Raw genomic sequence first — 18949 nt, 5'->3', positions numbered from 1 at the left:
GGTAGAAGGAGGCGTGCCCAGTATGCCTTGGCCTTGGCAAAGAGGCAATGCATAGCACATACACTGGCTCAGTAGGAACCCCGGAAATTATACCTCTCTCTGACTCGCACATATAGTAAAAGGGATGCCTAACTTGACACTACCTGTTTTCAAACATGTACAGGGAGTGTACTATGTGCATCCGACATAGGCAGCCCTGCAGCACCACCTGAGGCATGATGGCCATGTTTTAAGCAATATAAAGCAGTGCTAAACAGCCTTTACCACTATTTAGTATATGTAAACAAAATTGCACGCACTAACTAGCACAACTCTGGGCACTGTTGAGCAATATTGGGCAACATTCAGCAGTGTTCGTTAACGTTGAGCAATGTTGTCCAATTCCGGCCAAAGTTGAGCATAGTTGAGCAAAACCAAGTAAACATGCTCATATTTGCTCTACTAATCTTTAAGCAGTCTGATCTGCCCAGTATGAAAATAAAAAGCAGTGACTGTCCTCGAATCCACGACACTCTGCACTATAGTCACAGTACTAAACCACTAAACCATGACAGTATTTCACTGGTCAGACTGTATGAAGAAATGTTGATAGGTCTATGCAAAGTGTCCCATGGAAACCATGCAGGCACAGCATAATCCTTATAGATTTATGACACAAAGGTGAGCCCTGCAGTAAAAATGCAACATGATTTTCAACACACATATAATATAAATGTAAATATTGGGTGTGCTCACACACAACAACAAATGTAGTGGACTTCAGACAGCAACATACTGAAAGGTCACACTGGGCATGCTCACACATGAATAAATGAGGCAAATGTCAGGCAACAACATACTGAAAGGTCAAACTGGGCATGCTCACACACTTAGGCCATGTCTGAGTACAGCAGTGGGCCACACATATCTGCCAGTTGCATGTCTTAACCCAGGAACCTCTCACTATTCACCAATCCTGCCCTGTGCACACAGTTCTATGAAAACAGACACATATATAATATATTGGAACCCTGTCATAATCAAATATGTACTACAGATACATAGGTTGTTCACAGAAAGTGGAAAGGCATAGAAGATAAAAAACCTGCAATCAGTATCATCAATAAACAATGTGCACTCCAAACATTATCCAATCCAGATTATGGAAAAAGAATCTGGGAAGGAGTCCATACAGAACCATGATGCTTCCTTCAGCTATGTCATAAATAGCAATGTACACTCATATATGTCCTGAGTCAGTGCCAACTGTAAATGACTGACAATGCCAACATCCTGTCAGACAAGCCCATACATACATACCCACCTCCCACTGTCAAAAGGCTCTATCATCATACTAGGAAATATCACATGTAGAATGGGTAAACAGCTCCTTCTAATGCTGGAAACACGGCATCAATGGAATTACATTGTTACCTCATATGTGTCATACGTGAACTGCAGAACAAACAAACCCTGCACCTGAACAGTCTGTTGAGCCTCACCCTCTCTACAGGATATGAAACTGTTGAATGGGTTACAGCAACATCTGGCACACTCCACAAGTGTTGGTGCACAACAGACCATGGGAACTATAGTGTTATAAGCCTGTGAAGCTAGATCTGCAAGGCCATGGAGTCCATCATGATTGAAGTCATAAACAGAGCTATTGGAAGCCCACTAACACACAACACTACCAACCTTGGTTTGGTCATGGGCAGATCATGGTTCCCAAACCTGCTAGACTGTTTACAAGGCAGTCACCCAAGACATACATAAATGAAATGAGCTACACACGTCCCACATAGACCTTGAATACCCCTTTTTCAACATCTTAGACACATGTCGTATCCACAAAATCAACAACCTGTGCATAAATATGTATTGTCATCTGATGGATTGTCAACTGGGACACAGATACATCACAGAAGGTAAGAATTGTGGAGTCCTGTTCAAGCTGGTAACACCTGCTGTCCCCCATGGCTCAGTCCTGAGATTGCATAAGACAAAGTGCACACACATTACCATGTCTAGTCTGATGATGTCAGCATCCTACAAATATAACAGTGGAAATGAAAACCCCTAGTAAAGCATAGAGCATGTGATGTTAATGCGTACTTCACTAGTATCATAACATAGTTAGGTAGGGGTTTGAATCCTGCAATCGCTGAGTGTGTGTGTGTGGGGGGGGTGTATGTTGGTGTGTATTTTCCTTTGAGAGGAGTGCCCTTTTTGGAGACTGAAAATACCTGAAAAGTGGCATATTCATCTTTGACAAGTCTGATGATGTCAGCATCCTGCAAATATAGCAGTGGAAATTAAAACCCCCAGTAAAGCATATAACTCATTGTGTTAATGTGTACTTCTCGAATATCAAGCATAGTTAAGTAGGGGCTTGAATTTTGCAGATGCTGAGTGTGTGTTTATTTGTGATTTCCTTTGACAGAAGGGCCCTTTTTGGGAGACTAGGAAAATACCTGAAAAGTGGTATATTCATCTTTGGCAAGTCCCATGATGTCAACATCCTACAAATATAGCAGTGGAAATAAACCCCCCCAGTCAAGCATATAGCGCATTGTGTAAATGGGTACTCCACTAGTATCATAACATAATTACGTAGGGGTTTGAATCCTGCAATTGTTGAATGTGTGTGTGAGTGGGGGTGTATGTTGGTGTGTAATTTTCTTTGAGAAGAGTGCCCTTTTTGGAGACCAGGAAAATACCTGAAAAGTGGTATAGTCATCTTTGGCAAGTCCCATGATATCAGCATCCTACAAATATAGCAGTGGAAATAAAAGCTCCCAGTAAAGCATGTAGCACAGTGTGTTAATACATATTTCTCTAATATCTGACATAGTAAGGTAGGGGTTTGAATCCTGCAATGGCTGAGTGTGTGTGTGTTGGGGGGGTGTATGTTGGTATGTGATTCCCTTTGACAGAAGTGCCCTTTTTGGAGACTAGGAAAATACCTGAAAAGTGGTATATTCATCTTTGACAAGTCCCATGATGTCAGCATCCTACAAATACAGCAGTGAAAAAGAAAGCCCACCACAAAGCATGTAGCGTTGTGTTAATGCATACTCTGTTAGTGTCATGACATAATTAGGTAGGGGTTTGAATACTGCAATTGCTGAGTTTGTGTGTTTGTATGACACTGTTGGTTAATGGGTTGTGGGTTTTGCTTTTACAACTGTATGTGCATTGCACACTTCAGGTATCTATGTGGCAATATAGCCCACCTAATCATGAAGGGATTCACATCTAGATCAGTGGAGGTCATCGTGTCTCTTTACTCATCCCTCATCAGGCCCATAATTGAGTACAATGTCCCTTTTGGGATGTACCTTACCAGACACCTGCAGCAACTGGAAAGGCCCCAAAAGTACCTCACCAAGAGGATCAAAGGGCTCAAACAGATGCCATATGCTGCACGGTTAAAGAAACTCCAGCTCTACTCAGTGGCATACCGCCTGCTCAGAGGTGATCTGTGCCTGACGTAAAGCAGTATTTTTGTACCGTGTTGCTTAATGTTTTAATAAATTTCTGGCCCTGTTTGGTCCAGTTTGGTTTTAGTTCTACCTTTTGTCCACTATTCAGCAGAGGCACAGTATACTTGGATGCTTGAAAAGGCGTAGCAAAATTGTTTGGATAACCTTTGAACAAGAAAGGACTTATTTATTCCAGAGCTGCATAGCGGGATTTACCATTCTTCACCAGTGTGTGTCCACTTATCAGCACCATCCTGAATTGGAGAACTTTCACACACACCCATGACAGTTTCTATTGAATAGTGTGAGTGAGGGTTCATGCCTGGGGTATATGTCAGACATGTTCAAACACAACAGAGTCTCTGTCAATAATGGACAGTCATTATAGGTGTACAACAACTTTGTGGATATGCATACAGACCCCTTATTGCTTATGTGATACACCGAGGGACATCAGAATACCTTTGGAAATGTGAATACCAAAGGACAGATGACATAACACTTGGCTGTATGTACACATCGGTACCCATTCTACATGTTGGGAGCTACTACCTATGTGGTACTGTCAGGATTCTATGTTTAGTAAATGTGGATGACTATGCTATAGTTGGCTTATAGCTTTACAGCATGGGTTGGACAACAGTTATCTGTCTCTATGATACCCTTGAGGAGGATAAGTGTCACATCTGGAGAATGCATTGCAGGCCACTGTACACATTTCCAGATGTGGACGGACATATCCCTAGTGTGTTTGCTTGTACCTAAGAGGGCTATATGCCAAACAGGAGTGGTCTCAGGAATGGGTGGCGGTCAATACCACTGGTTACTGGTATAGTATAGTACCAGAAGGATCCAGATGCTACTGAGTTTCCTACATCTGTATGTCAGTTGTCAAGACATCATCTAACGATTGGTTGTTGAGGTTGTGTATACTACCAGAATGCAAACCAATGACAGATAATAACAGTATCACCCACAACATAGTGTCAAACCATGTCATGCACACATGTGTACCCAAGTTAAAGCATATGTGTAGTAAAATGCATACTGGCCAACAATAGAAACTATGAAGTGTTAACACTGTGTAATATAGGGCATGTCACCCTGTCCATGTATCCACTATGCATGTACATGCAGACAGTGCACCTCCACCATGTTCACAAATGTACACTTGCAAATCTGTACTACACACATCACACACTTACTGTCCACTCACCAACACATGCTGGCAAAAATACACACATCAGCCAAGTGACACGTGGGCAGACAATACATTTTTCATAGGTTAGTATTAAGCTAACTGCTCTTGAGAGTCATTTTAAGTCTAGCCAGTTATCCCTTGTGAGACTCAAACCCTGCACCTTGTATTTGTAAGGCAAACACCTTAACCATTAGTCCACCCTCCCAACCTAACTTGGCATTGACACTGGTGTAAACAATACTACATTGATAATCATAGCTTTAATGCATCATGCCTGCTCAGATATACCTACAAGGATATCATTACACTCTACTGTTGACAACATGCTAACATTGATACACTGCTATAAAGTCACCCTGTGCATCAGCACCATGTTAGCCTGTTCCTGCATCAATGTGACAGATGACAGGAGGTGGCACAGTATCATTATATGCACAAGGTGTGTTGTTGGTTTGCCAGAGCCTGACATTGACCCATCCAATGACATGTATGTGTGTGTGTGTGTGTGTGTGTGTGTGTGTGTGTGTGTGTGTGTGTGTGTGTGTGTGTGTGTGTGTGTGTGTGTGTGTGTGTGTGTGTGTGTGAGGGACAACAGTACAGCATGGGTCAATATTGATGTAATGTGTGTGTGTGTATGTGTTAGCTCTAGGTGTTTGGTTTATGTGTGTGTGTCTGCATGCACACAGTTCCACCATATGGCTGCCATATACGGGAGGTTGTGGGACAGCCAAAGACTGTACCTGCCAGGCTGTACAGATCACCATCTCTGGCCAATGCCACAGTAACTGCACCTGGCAGGGGTGCCACGGACAGTATCGGGTACTAAGCCAGACTGGGTACTATCATCAGAGGCTGAGGGATGTCGACTGGACCCATGTCCCTGCTGGGACTGGCCAGAGCCATGTGCACGTGGTCTTCTATGACGGTGAATTGACAGCCTAGCCCCAACATTGCTGGGGCTGGTACTGCCACTACGGGAGTGGCTGTGACTTGTGTGTCATCCATGACGACTGCCAGCCAATGATGTTGCTGACATACGTCCACGTCGACATCTCAGCCATCCTGCACTGTCCTGGCACATGGACATGACATTGCGGAGGATATCTAATGTCTCCCCCCAATGTCTATCAATGACCTCGGTGTAATTACAGATGGCACCGGCAAGGTCATGGATACTGTCATTGATAGCGGTGTTATGGGCCCTCTGCGCCCTTAGTCCCTGTCTGGTGTACCATTCCACACGTGCCTGTGCCTGCATTACAGCCCAGAACATACCTGAGGTTGTAAGACCTGTGGGGGCACATCTGCCAGGGGTATTATGACCAGCGGTGCTCCCAGGAGAACCACTGGACATCTGCCTTTGTGGTACCATTCCAGGAATCTGAGTATGGCTGCTGTGAGGGGATGCATGAGCCATAGATACCACATTATCCTGGACAATGCCTACTGTATGCTGTCCCTCAGCTAAGGCCATTGGTGATGAGGAATGTATTGGCAGTATGAATGTGAGCATAGATGGGGTGGAAAGATGTGTACTGTTGATTGGCAGTCCAACAACAGACCCTGTCAAACCTGCCTGTGCCGCAACACATGTATCATCATTCCCACTATTTGTGGAAGTGTGTTCAGGTTCCCTGCTGCACTCAACCAACACAACCTCAGCACCTGTGAGAGGAATACAGGAAACACACTTTACAATCTGTACATGATGTTAGCACACATGCACACATGAACACATGCAAGCATGCACACATGAACACATGCACACATGCACACATGCATGAATGAATACATGCACACATGCACACATGAACACATGCACACATGCACACATGCAAATATGAACACATGCAAATATGAACACATGCACACATGAACACATGCACACATGCACACATGCACACATGAACACATGAGCACATGAACACATGAATACAAATACACTACTCATTAAAGTAGACACACACACACACACACACACACACACACACACACACACACACGCACACACCAACAGCAATCCAGAACATACTCATTAGTGGTTGATGGTAGAGTACAGTATCACAAGCCAAAGAGTCCTATCACATGTGTCAGCATGCAGGATGTGTGTTGCTCAACAGCATGCAGTGAAAGTGTAGAGAGTCCTTGTTAATAACATTATACATGTCCTTGATGCATGTGTGTTGTTCAATGATTGGCCTCACTCTGGAACACAATGTGTAGATGGACACAACATTGCTGTGAAATTATTAAATGCTTTTCAATGTCCTGTGCACCATCACTCAGAGGTATACATATCATGGCTGGATGCACACAACTGCCAGGTGTATAGCAATTAATGGTATGTGTAGTACTGTAGTTACTGTAACTGGATGTAGTGTAATACCATGAGCCATCATCAGGCAGCATCATGTGGTCACTCAAGGCCACTAATGTGTGCCACACTGGCAACTATCTTGCTGTACCTTAACTGCAGCACTGTGGCTACATTAACCATTTCACAGGCAGTTGTTACATGGGTATGTAAGGTGTTCAATAGGGAGCATTGCCTAACATTAATGTGTTGTGTGTTGAAGAGTTTTGCACCGCCCCATGATAGGCCTCTACCTCTCAGGTATAGTATGTGTGCTGTGTGGATGACATTTGGGATACTGGAGTCTGACCTTACAGCAGATGTCTAAATACACAATGTGTATCATATTAACACATACTGGGTATGACAAAGTGGTGTATGTTGTGTGCATGTTTATTGACTCTGCCTATACAATGTCCACTACAGTGTACCACAATTGTTTGGGATGCTCTGTGTATTGCATGTGTTTGAGGCAGCTACTCATGTTACTGGGATGTGCATAGTCCCACAGAAAACATTCAGAGCATGCATTATGTGTAGGTGTTATACATGTGTATATGGCCTACAACTCACCTAAGACATGCACATGTTATTTGCCATATCAAATGTAAAATACTCACCAGCATGGGTCTGCTGTCACACCAGAGGGACCTTCAAGTATTTGAGACAGTTTGTCATTGTCAACAACTATGGCATTGCTGCTGTGAGTTTGCAATTGTACAGTAGTACAACGGTTGACAGTCACAGGCATACAGATTATGTTCCAGATTATCAGTATTGCACAACACCAGGCTACACATCTTCTAAATACACAGTACACATCTGACATATACATGTTCTAACAATCAAGCTAACAGTAGTCTACAGATATGCCACCTCACCTGCACGCTCCGAGTCAACTTGCTGGGTGACTCTGGCCTCCATGATGACACATGTCAGTTGTAGTGGTTGGCCAGGAGCCACCACACTGAAGATCAGCTCTTCCACTCTGGTGAGGGCCAGATGTGATGCTGCACCACCACCTGTAACAAGCTGTTGTCTGCAGACATCAGAGGCATGCTGCTGGATATGTCTAATTAAATCACTGCAGTGATGGTATACCTGCTGATAAGTCCGGTTATGCATGCCTACGTCATTAACCCGACAGACAACATCTTGCCACAGTGCAGTGCACTCATGCTGGTCCTGGCTGGTTCTGGAGGGCGTGATGTTGTAGTAGGGTGGATATAATTATTTTCTCCTCTTCAGGGGAATAAGCAGGCTTGCAGTGGTGAGACATGTCCCTGGAAGACAAGAAAACAATAATTGTCAGCAAGTCATGTGGCACACTTAACATTCTACAGTATAGATATCAATTAAATGCCATATATAACAACTTATTGCCTGTCAGTAGATACACACTTTTAATATCACATATCAGTGCTCAGCCCACAACTGCTTGACAGTGCCTGGCACATACTATATATTAAACCATGTTCTGTACAGCAACAAAGTGAAACCAGTATGTAAGACTATACAACAGTACATGGCACACTGTATGTGACACAATGCACCACCTAGCTACAGGAGGTATATATGAAGCTAATGTATACAGAAAAATGTCATCCATTGAAATGATTGTGAAGTACAGTTACAGTACTACCAGTACACCACACTACTTGATAGCAAACCCTACGTAACATATGTGCACATTCATCAATATAGGTGGCATACTGCTGTGCTACACTATACATGTTGCTAGATATGCACTTATATCCTGTAACACACATACGACCGAGGCCATGTTACAGGCATACCCACACACACATCAGACATACCTACAAGACACAAAGGTATGGCAACCCTGATGAGATTTACCTGTGTACCATACAGTACTGTGTGTCAGCACTTACAAAACCTTATGCCTGAGGTATGTAATGTGTGAGGAGTATAGGTAACAAACAAAACAGTATTTCCAAGCAATGTGGATATACACCATACTGTGCTGTTTAGGCCTACAGCTTCAGGCAGTATTACAGTTCATACGGGATTTATATTCACTAGTGTTAATCAATAAGCATACATGTACTGCTTTAGCCTACAATGACACACTCCAGTCAACACCATGGGACTACGTCACACCGTATGCCATACTGCTTTTCCTTCCTAGCAATGGCATACATATCTTCTGTGGGATCATAGATAGAACACTATATACCATGATATGAACAGTTTCCCACTAGGCTATCACACATATACACAACGTTGACACATTCACCTACACATTCACCATCACACTCAGTCAACCTCACATAGCAATTAATGCAACATGTACATGTGTGTGTGTATTGGGTCCTAAGTAGCTAATGGGATATTAGCCATAGGGCCTATAGAATCCTAGCCATATGGTACCCTGACCTTCAACATCCATGTCATTTAAGTTCATGTGCAGAGCCACAGAGGTGATTCCCAGGTTGTATTTTCTATCTCACATCCCTTCATCATGATTATTCATGATGACTGCTAATGAGGCCCTTTCTTTGCTATTGATAGGTAGTTAGTTCCAGAGTATGGTATGTGTCTGAGATGAGAATGTACCACTCCAGCGTGTTCTGCTTTTTGATGTTACAAGGTTTAGATCAGTACAGTGTGTAGCTTGTAGGGATTTTGATCTGTTTACATGGAGCATGTCCAACACCTGTGGGTTTGGCATAGCTTTGTATGTTAGGCAGAGGATGCCTCTGGGTAGGCGGTATGCAACACAGTGTAGCTGTGGCTTTGTAAGACAGTCTGCATAGGGCATCTGTTTGAGTCTGGTAATACTCTTTGTGAGGTATGTGCCTGGCATCTACAGTTGCTGTAGATGTCTTCTGAGATTCATACCACAAAGGCCATTGTACTCTATGATGGGTTTCATGACTGATAAGTAGAGTGGAACACTGACCTCTTTTTCCATGGATGACACACCTTTTCTGATGACATGTGGACCGTACACAGTTTACATGACTAGTGTGGCACTGTGCTTATCAAAAGGGACACTTTCGGTGTGGAGTAGACTACCACCTATGTGGTAGTTCATGGGTACAGGGTTTCTAACAAAAGGGATGGCAATACATGTACAACATTGAGCTTGAGCATACATATAAACATACATTGGTGTAAATATAGATTTACATGTGGGCACATATACAGTCCACCTTTCATGGTGGGAATATCAATTATGCAAAGGTTGCGAGGGATACAGTTATGAAATAATTTTGCACAGTCTTGTGCAGCATACATTGAAGGTATTCACAGCCCATGTATCTTTAGCAGGACTCCCTGTCTGGAAGACTGAAAACCTAACAAATCATGCCCACAGCATTTAAACAACACATGTCATATACCAGCACTGTATGCTGTCTTGTTTGCCACACACTACAACCTACATAACAAAATGCACATTACAACCTTCACCAACATATATATGTCCACCCTTCACAAACAGTTGCAGTATGTCCCTTGCTCTATGCACATGTACAGATGCTAATATATCTGACACATATATATCTCTCCATATGTGTGTGCCATGCACACACATGGTCCACACTGTTGTAAGTCCATACACCTCACGGATGAGCTGTTGGACCTTGCTACAACATGAAAAGTTGGCACATGTGTGCACACAGTAATATTACAGGAAGTATATATAGCTGCAAATGCTACCTTACTATACTAGCCTGGTACAGCAGTTGACAATGCTAAGCTACACATTATATGACTATCATGCATGTCTTACTCTGTCACATCCAAGTTTATATAGCTGTTTGCACTACTCCCACAAACAGCCATTATACACAGTACTGTACAGAACATAGATAACATGATCAGATGTCTGGCATTTAATGCTGAGCTACATTTGTCACAGTTATGTCCCACTGCACACAGCTACACACTAATTTGTTCATGGCAGTAGTTATGCATGGCATCAGTGCATACATACCAACTGCTGCCACATATGCATGTTTCGAAGTATGTACAGTACTCTTCATATACATCTACTACTTGCTGGTAACTACATATCTGTTACATACCTGTTTGTCATTTGCAGGTCCGTCTGTGTATGTTGTGACAAAGCTATATACTTTGTTTACTGTCTGGAATCGGTTAAGTTATGGTTGTTTTTACTTATATATTTTTTTGTTTATTAATTATGTTTTTTTTTTTTGCTTAATTAATATTTTAATTTGGTAATTCAGTAACTTTATTGTTTTACTTAATTTTTTTTTTAAGTATTTTTTTTGTCCTCTCCTGGATGTAGCTACACTCCAAGTCGTGCAATGTAATGATTGCATGTGGGGATAGCAAGTACAGTCTGCTTTTATAGATATCTGCGCATGTGCATGTGATGCCCTCTGCACCAATTGGTGCCCAGCATTTGGTAAATGCATACAACCTGCTATGTGGTAATTGCAGTACACACTGTCATAGCAACCCACTGCTATAAATTGCTAAGTTATGTAGGCGTAGCCCTTTCAGATTTCCAGAGTGGGGCCCATGCTTGTTTGCTGTGGACACTGTTGTTCCACTCAGAAGGTTGGTATACTTCTTATATCTGAAGTTAGGTTTGTAGCCAGTGATTTACATGTTGTACTCAGACCTGACTGTTGCCACTTCCAGTACAGAGATATCAGTGTAGAGTTTAACTCACCCCTACAAATACTTACACAAGATATATGTGAGTATGTAGTTTTGTTTCTGCTTATATGAATAACTGCCATACAGAAGTAGTTATTGCAATGTATTCTTTTGGCACATGAACTGTTTGTGAACTGTTATACTGTGAATATTAATGTACTCACTTCTGCAGGGTTTGTGCTTTTTATTGTTGACATTAGCACAGGATTCTCAAGAGAACTGGACAATTCCAGTACTGAGTATGCCTACCTACATCCTTGGTAGACCCTGAACACACAAGTATATTGTAAATTTGGGGGGGGGATGCAGACATACAGAGAGCATTATGTATTATTGTGTGAATGTTATCTTACTGGACTTAAAGGGTTGGTGTGTAACTGTAAGTTTACTAAGGCAGGTGGTCTGTCTGCATAGTTCTCAACTGTGAACCGATCCAGATGGTATCCAGATGTTAGCCTGTTATTTATTGTCTGTTCAACCCACAGGTGTTTACAGCACTGGTACAATGGCATTGTTACAGTCAGTTGCTACCAGTACATGGCTACATCCTTTGGTATTTCTGTGCTGTACTCCTACAGAAGGGTATCCTTGTGGAAGTCCTCCCAAAGCTATTTGCAGAGTGTGTAACAGCAGTAAAGCTGATATGCCTGTGTGTTTGTGCCTCTACCAGGCCTATGAAACACTCAGATACATACTTGCATGGAGTCAGGGATAGGTAGCTGAAAGTGAGTTACACCTTCCAAATAATAGAGACAGTAAGTGTAGACTTGAGTGAAGCAGTGCATATGGATTAGTACACCTTTTATGAAGTACAAGCGGTGTCTACTGTTATTATTGTCATTATTCATTGCGTAATACCCCACCTTTCTGCCTAACATCAGGGATTCAGAGGGACACAGCTAATAAATGTTTCACAATCAGGGACATACCTGAAAAGTAGTCACAGTTGGGAAGTATGGCCTCCGCCCTAATCAGATATGTCAGTGTTTTTCATGCTATGATACTGTGTGGGAGTTGTAAAGTGCTTCTGTAACACTATTTGCTGCTAGAATGGCTACTTCTCTCATCACAGTCATGTAATGCAATTCCACAACAATTGCTGGTAAAGATCCATAGAACAAGCCTTGTGTTATGGCCTTCCTATTTTTCCTTTACATTCACTCATTGTAATGCATGATATATTCATTTCAGCACCAAGCTATTGAAAATCTGCTGTGGCTTAGTGGTTCTTCGTGCAGTCTAGTGTGTACAAGGTCTGGGGTTTGAGACTGACAGAGGTGTTTTATTTTGCTGCTGAGCAGAACAAGGTCCCTGACATACAGAGTGACTAAGGCACTTTTAAGCAGTTTTAAGCAGGTTTGCGTGATGCTTAGCTAAGTGCACACAATTGCACCCCCGCTAACTACTGCTTAAAAGTGCTTACTCCCACTAATCCCCATGCTAATTTCTTTTTAAGAAAAGAAAATGGGGAGATAGGAAAGTGGTGAAAAAGGGGGCACAAAGAGGGAAAGACAGTAGGAAAACCAGCTCGGGATGTGCAGGATGGGTGTAGGGAAGGTCCATAGCTGCCCATTTCTTTACCAGCAACAGCTGTGCATATTGCAGAAATTTGGAGTGAAATTTGAAACCTTCCACCCCTGAGAGAGGGGTGAGGACAACAATGTATGTTGTACTGCCAATTATAATTATCAGTTTACATGTCCAGCAGACATGTGTGTGAGATGGGCAGCTATGTATGGGGCATAATTTTTTTGTGGGAACAGCTTGCCCTTTTTTTTTTTTTTTTTTTCAGATGAGAGTGGAATGTGAGATAGGGGAAGTAGGTATGTTGTGGGAGGTAGATCGGGGAGGTAAACAGACAAGACAAACAAGATGCATACAGGAGCGGAATATGACATGGGGTGGGTGAACACAATTGACGGGGAAGGATGTTGGGAAATCGCAAGCCCATGAGCCCATAGATGGTAACAGTGGAACTGAGATCCCCATCCATGGGCAGTCACCACTGCACCTTCACAGACCCGAGGGTGGCTGTGCTGGGGGCTGCATAGGAGTGGCAGGCTCACCCGTGAGTCGTGCCACTTTTTCCTCGAGCTGGCTTAGAGGATCAGCGGCTGTGCGATTTAATGACAATACGGGTTAGTAACAGACAACAGAATTCCAAATTAGTTATAACAGCATGCAGTAGTATTCCCATTAACCAAACACAGGTATTCCAGCAGTTGAACAGCAAGCATAACACATGCATATTTAGAACACCAATGGACATTCCAACAGCATGCAGGATTGATTGGTGGCAACAGGCCACCAAGGTTTTGGTATGTGAACAGGGCACATGCATCAAAGTACATTCATATATTTATAAACCAACAGGACATATGTCCCAACAATGTTTTTGAGATTACACATATGCATTGAGTTGTGGAATGGCATTATTTATGAACATAAAGTAGGGTTGAAAAAATCCATTAACAACTTGCATATACTTATAACTGTACTCTACATTCCTACTGACAGCAGGTGTATATCCCCTACATGCATTATTATACTAGGCAGTGTCCATGAAATTGTGAATTGGGATTTGATAGTTGTTTATATACCTGATCTGTATCTGACATACAAACTGTTCCAGATGCAGATGTTACTGCTACATATTTATATATTTCATTTATATTCATATATCTACATATCTGGCTGTCTTCAGGTGACATTTTCAGCTACATTTAAACAGACCCCTACATTTCTTGCAGCACATTGACATTTCTGGGGATCACATTCACAAGCTACTCATGTGCCAGATTAACCTGTACATACTAGCCATGAACCAACAGTTGAGGACTGTATATATACTTAAGGGCTACTGGCATTCCCTTCATCCACTTTATATGGACCTGCCCAATTGTGGATTGACAGCATTTAATACAACTGTACTATCTCCATAATGCAAGGGTATTACAACATATCAAAGAAAGTGACACAGACACAATCCAGGCATTCTACTTTATTAATTACATTACACACTTTTGTAGAGGCTCTCTCATTCATTTCATATTTTGGTGCATGCAGAATACTTTTATTCCAAACCTATTATACCTTTATTAATGGGTTCCAACACTTTTTCACACTCTCTCACTTAATTTATATTACAATACATGCAGAGACTTTATTCACGGCTTATTAGACCTTTATTGATGGGTTACAACACTCTTTTTCAGGCTCTCTCACTTCTTTTATATAATAATACATGCAGAAGAATTACTAACCTGCCTGGTGGTGCAGCTTTAGCAGCCTATCTGCATAGGCTTGCTGATTTGTGGCACGGACACCTGCATCTGTAATGTAAATGAAGGGATATTGAGACATACCTATCCATACTATAGACTACAACAGCATTCCTTACATACTTCATTCCATGGCTACCTACTCAGTAGTGGGGCATTTTCCATTTGACGGGCCTCCTGGATCCATCAGGTCAGTTGGTCCTGCTTCCATCTCTTCAGATCTGAATGGTGGTGATGGACTTGCTCACCAGTCCTTGGGATGCCTGTGGCACTGGTGAGGTCATGAGCTAACCTGTTCCAAGCCTCCGCATTAAACTCCGTACCTTGAAATTGGCCCTGCAGGAGTCTAGACTCATGATGATGGACAAGGAGCCAAACCATGTATTTTGACTCCTCAATGCCCCACCTTTGTGCTCTAAAGCGATTTCCCTCTCCAGCTCCGACCATTCTGACTGCATATGGGTATCACAATCAGTTAATGTGAGTATTCCCGCCTATGGGGCTTAAATATGCCTCATTTCCCGCACTTATTTGTGATTGGCCATTTTGTAAAATTCTCGGCTAACAGCAAACCTGCTTAGCAATGGTTAAACTTCCATTCATAAGTATATGTATGTTAACAGTGCATGTTTCTGCAAAGCTGTCATGTCATGGTGGTTCAGTACTTTGACTGTGATGCACAGTATCCCGGGTTCGAGCCTTGTCATTGCTTTTTATTTTACTACTGTCCAGACAGGCTAGGGGGTGTGGCTGTGTTTAGGCGACTTTGCTCAACTTTGCTCTACGTTGCCCGATGTTGCTCAACATTGCCAGATGGTGCACTAGTTGGCGTGGTGCACAGCTCCACGCAAAACTATTGTGCTAGGTAAAGTGCTGCTTAGCTATGGGCACCAATATTGTGCTGGGTAAAGCACTGCTTAGCTATGGGCAATTATACGTCAAGTTCCTTCTTATATTTATATATGTATACATTTTGTTCACTGATACGTAGGCCATTTCTATGCTTTTTACTAAAAGTTTATTCATATATGTCAGGTATTATTTCATATACTAATTTAAAACATATAATAGAAAGGGGTGTGGGGGGACTAGAACTGTGAATGCCTCCTCTTTGTGCGTAGGCTCTACTGCTATTGCTATTTGGCCTAATTTTCATAAACATTTCTTATTATGCTCTTCGATGTCGACATTGCTAACTGTAGCTAAGCAATGGACACACCTGCGCAAACACACACAAATACGGGCAGCTATATCAAGAATTATAAGAAATAAATTAAAGGTTTTACATTTTATAACTGTACTGGGGGTTTACAATGGGAGGGAGTGTGGTGTTGGGTATGTAGACATTTGAGCGGACTCGCTCATGTGTGTTGACATTGCAGAACTCAGACACTTGCAGGGGCGTGGACCTTTGGACTGCTTGACAGTCGGACACACCCCCTGCCTTCCTGCACAGTCCGTGTTAGACTTGGAGTGGAGTCAGCATGCCCTCATGAATATGCATGGCACGCTGATGTCATACCGTTCAACTGCAGTTTCTGAGTAAGACATATTTAGTCTTACATGGAGGTTTCGTGAATCCGGGGGAGTAAAATTTAGCCATTGAGCATTTATCTGTGGAAAATTTCTTCTCTATATCATTCTTAGTAAAATATCCCAAACTGTATCCCTTATATATTAATTCATTATAGGCTGATAAAGCTCCTTCATATTCTTTCCATAGTCATAGGTTCATAGGTTCATAGGTTCATACTAGGCTATCTGCCCTAGGGCATTTATAAGCCTAGCCAGAGTTGTGTGGCTTTCACCACCCCTTAGGTTGAAGAATACTATACCTATTAGTTTGCTGTGCCTCTGTCCAGCAGTGATACAGAGATGATCGATCTCCCATCCACTGGTCAAGATTCCTCTTGAACAGAACCAGCGAGGTGCTCTGTCTCACATGGACCAGGATTCTGTTTCACAGCATAGGGAGTCTCTGGGTGATGAATCTGTCCCTCCAGCATGTCCTATTTATATCCGTGTTGAGGTTTAAGTCTCTTGCTCTTGTGGCTCTGGTGGATTTGGATTTTTTGAGGTGGAGCATGTCCATTAATTCCAGGTTGGACATGGCCTTGTATGTCAGGCACAGGTCACCTCTGAGCAAACGGTATGCGATGGAATAGAGCTGGAGTTTCTTCAGTCGGGCAGCATATGGCATATTTTTGAGCCCCTTTATCCTTTGGTGAGGAACTTTGGGGTCTTTCCAATTGCTGCAGGTGTCGGGTAAGATACATTCAATGGGGCATTGTACTCAATCATTGGTCTGATAAGACAATGATCTCCCTTGATCTGGATGTGAATCCTTCATAATCAGGTGGGCAATGTAGAAGGTCCTCCTAACCACTTTGGCAATGTGAGTGTCAAAGAAAGGTTACTGTCAACTTAGGCTCCTGTGCTTAATGGATTGCCACCTATGTGGTAACTTGGGGTTACCTTGTTTTACCAATGGGTATGACTATACATTTTTGGTGTTTAGCTTAAGGCCATGGCTCTGGCACCAGTTATCCGTTTCTATGAGACCTCTCTGAAGGATATCTCTGTCTGATGGATTTTCAACTATGGGCGCAGTTTGCAGTCATCTGCAAACTTTGTCAGCTATGATCCTTATGTTTGCCTGCACTTCTGAAAGTAGATGCCAAAACAAGGGGCCCAGGACTGAGAGCCTGTGGGACACCGCTTGTGACCGGCTTGGAGTCTGACATGGCACCAGCAACTCTAACCCTGTGGGTTCTGTCCTTGTGACATATGGGTTTACATTTAAGCTGGTGAGCTTTTCTATGATACCCGAGTGGGGTATTGTAGGTCAAGGTAGGCTGTGTGAACTGCCTTACCCTCATCAATGGCCTTGGTGACTGTTTCAAAAGTTGACCAAGTTCAAGAGGCATGATCTGCCCTTGACAAAGCCGAATTGGTAAGATCCAAATGTCTGTAGGTCCTATGTCCTTTATTTATGAGTTCCATTATGATCCTCTCCATAGCTTTGCAGACCAGGCTTGTTGCTTATGGGGCAGTAATTACCAGGGTCTGTAGAAGCACCGCTTTTGTGAGTGGGACCACAGTTGCCCGTATGCCACTGTTTGGGTATGTATCCTGTGGTAAGGCTAAGATTAAACAGCAGCCTTATGTGTGGGTTTAGTTCCTCATTGAGTTTGTGTAGCACACAGCCGGGGACACCATCCGTCCCATTGATGCTGCGTTTTAGCTTTAGAGAGCAGCTCTCACCTGGGCATTTGAGATGATTGGGAGGCTACACTCTGCTGGGATAGATATTTTTTCTCCTTTGGGGGAGGGATGGGAGATATTTTCACTGAACCTGTCTGCCAGTATGTTTGCAATGTCTGTGGGTTCACTGATTTTTCTATCATTTTGGACTAATTCTGAGCATATCTGGGAGTTTCCACCCAGATTTCTAAAAGAAGGCCTTATGATTGTCTTTTGAGTCCTTACTTGGCGATTTTCTCTCAAAGTTGGCCTTGGATGATTTTATGTTTTACTAGTATTGATCAGAGATGTCTTCCTTTGCTCTATCTTGTAGTAGCTTTCTCCTCTTGTTGTAAAGTTTGTTTATGGCTGGAGTCCACCAGATCGGGCGCTTGCCTTTGGTGGAAAGGGTCTTGATTTTATTTGGGATTGCTTGATCCATGCAATCCTGGAGGTGCTAAAGAAAGCATTTGTAAGGGATTCAGCAGCATGGGTTGTGGTTTCCAATGGCTCAGGGGCCTTGAAGGATACCACACCAGTCTTAAGAAGTGTGAAGTTGGCTTTTGAGAAGTTCATCAAGTACTTCATAATTATTCATATTATCCATGCACATTTTATAATACTGTTCAATAGTCATTACAACTAATTTAGTACCTTTATCTGAAGGTTTGACAATCATGTCATTCCTATTTCTCATAGCTTTCAATGCCTCCCATTCATTTTTTGTTAAATTATATGAAATATCAATTAT

The 18949-nt window shown here is 42.5% G+C and overlaps 1 protein-coding gene across 1 annotated transcript in view; it reads right to left on the bottom strand.

Moving 5' to 3' along the window:
• The window catches only part of LOC122815812 (extracellular calcium-sensing receptor-like), a 363125-nt gene that overhangs the window by 101669 nt on the left and 242507 nt on the right, over positions 1-18949 (bottom strand). The window contains exon 6 of the mRNA XM_044088617.1: positions 11053-11059. Coding sequence (XP_043944552.1) covers positions 11053-11059 — 7 coding nt within the window. The remainder of the gene's footprint in view (positions 1-11052; positions 11060-18949) is intronic.

This window comes from Protopterus annectens, chromosome 1.part1 (assembly GCF_019279795.1).
Source record: "Protopterus annectens isolate FY-2018-M chromosome 1.part1, PAN1.0, whole genome shotgun sequence".
Taxonomy (NCBI): Eukaryota; Metazoa; Chordata; order Ceratodontiformes; family Protopteridae; genus Protopterus; species Protopterus annectens.
The sequence above is the reverse complement of the archived record's forward strand: the minus strand, read 5'-3'. Positions and strand labels throughout refer to the sequence as shown.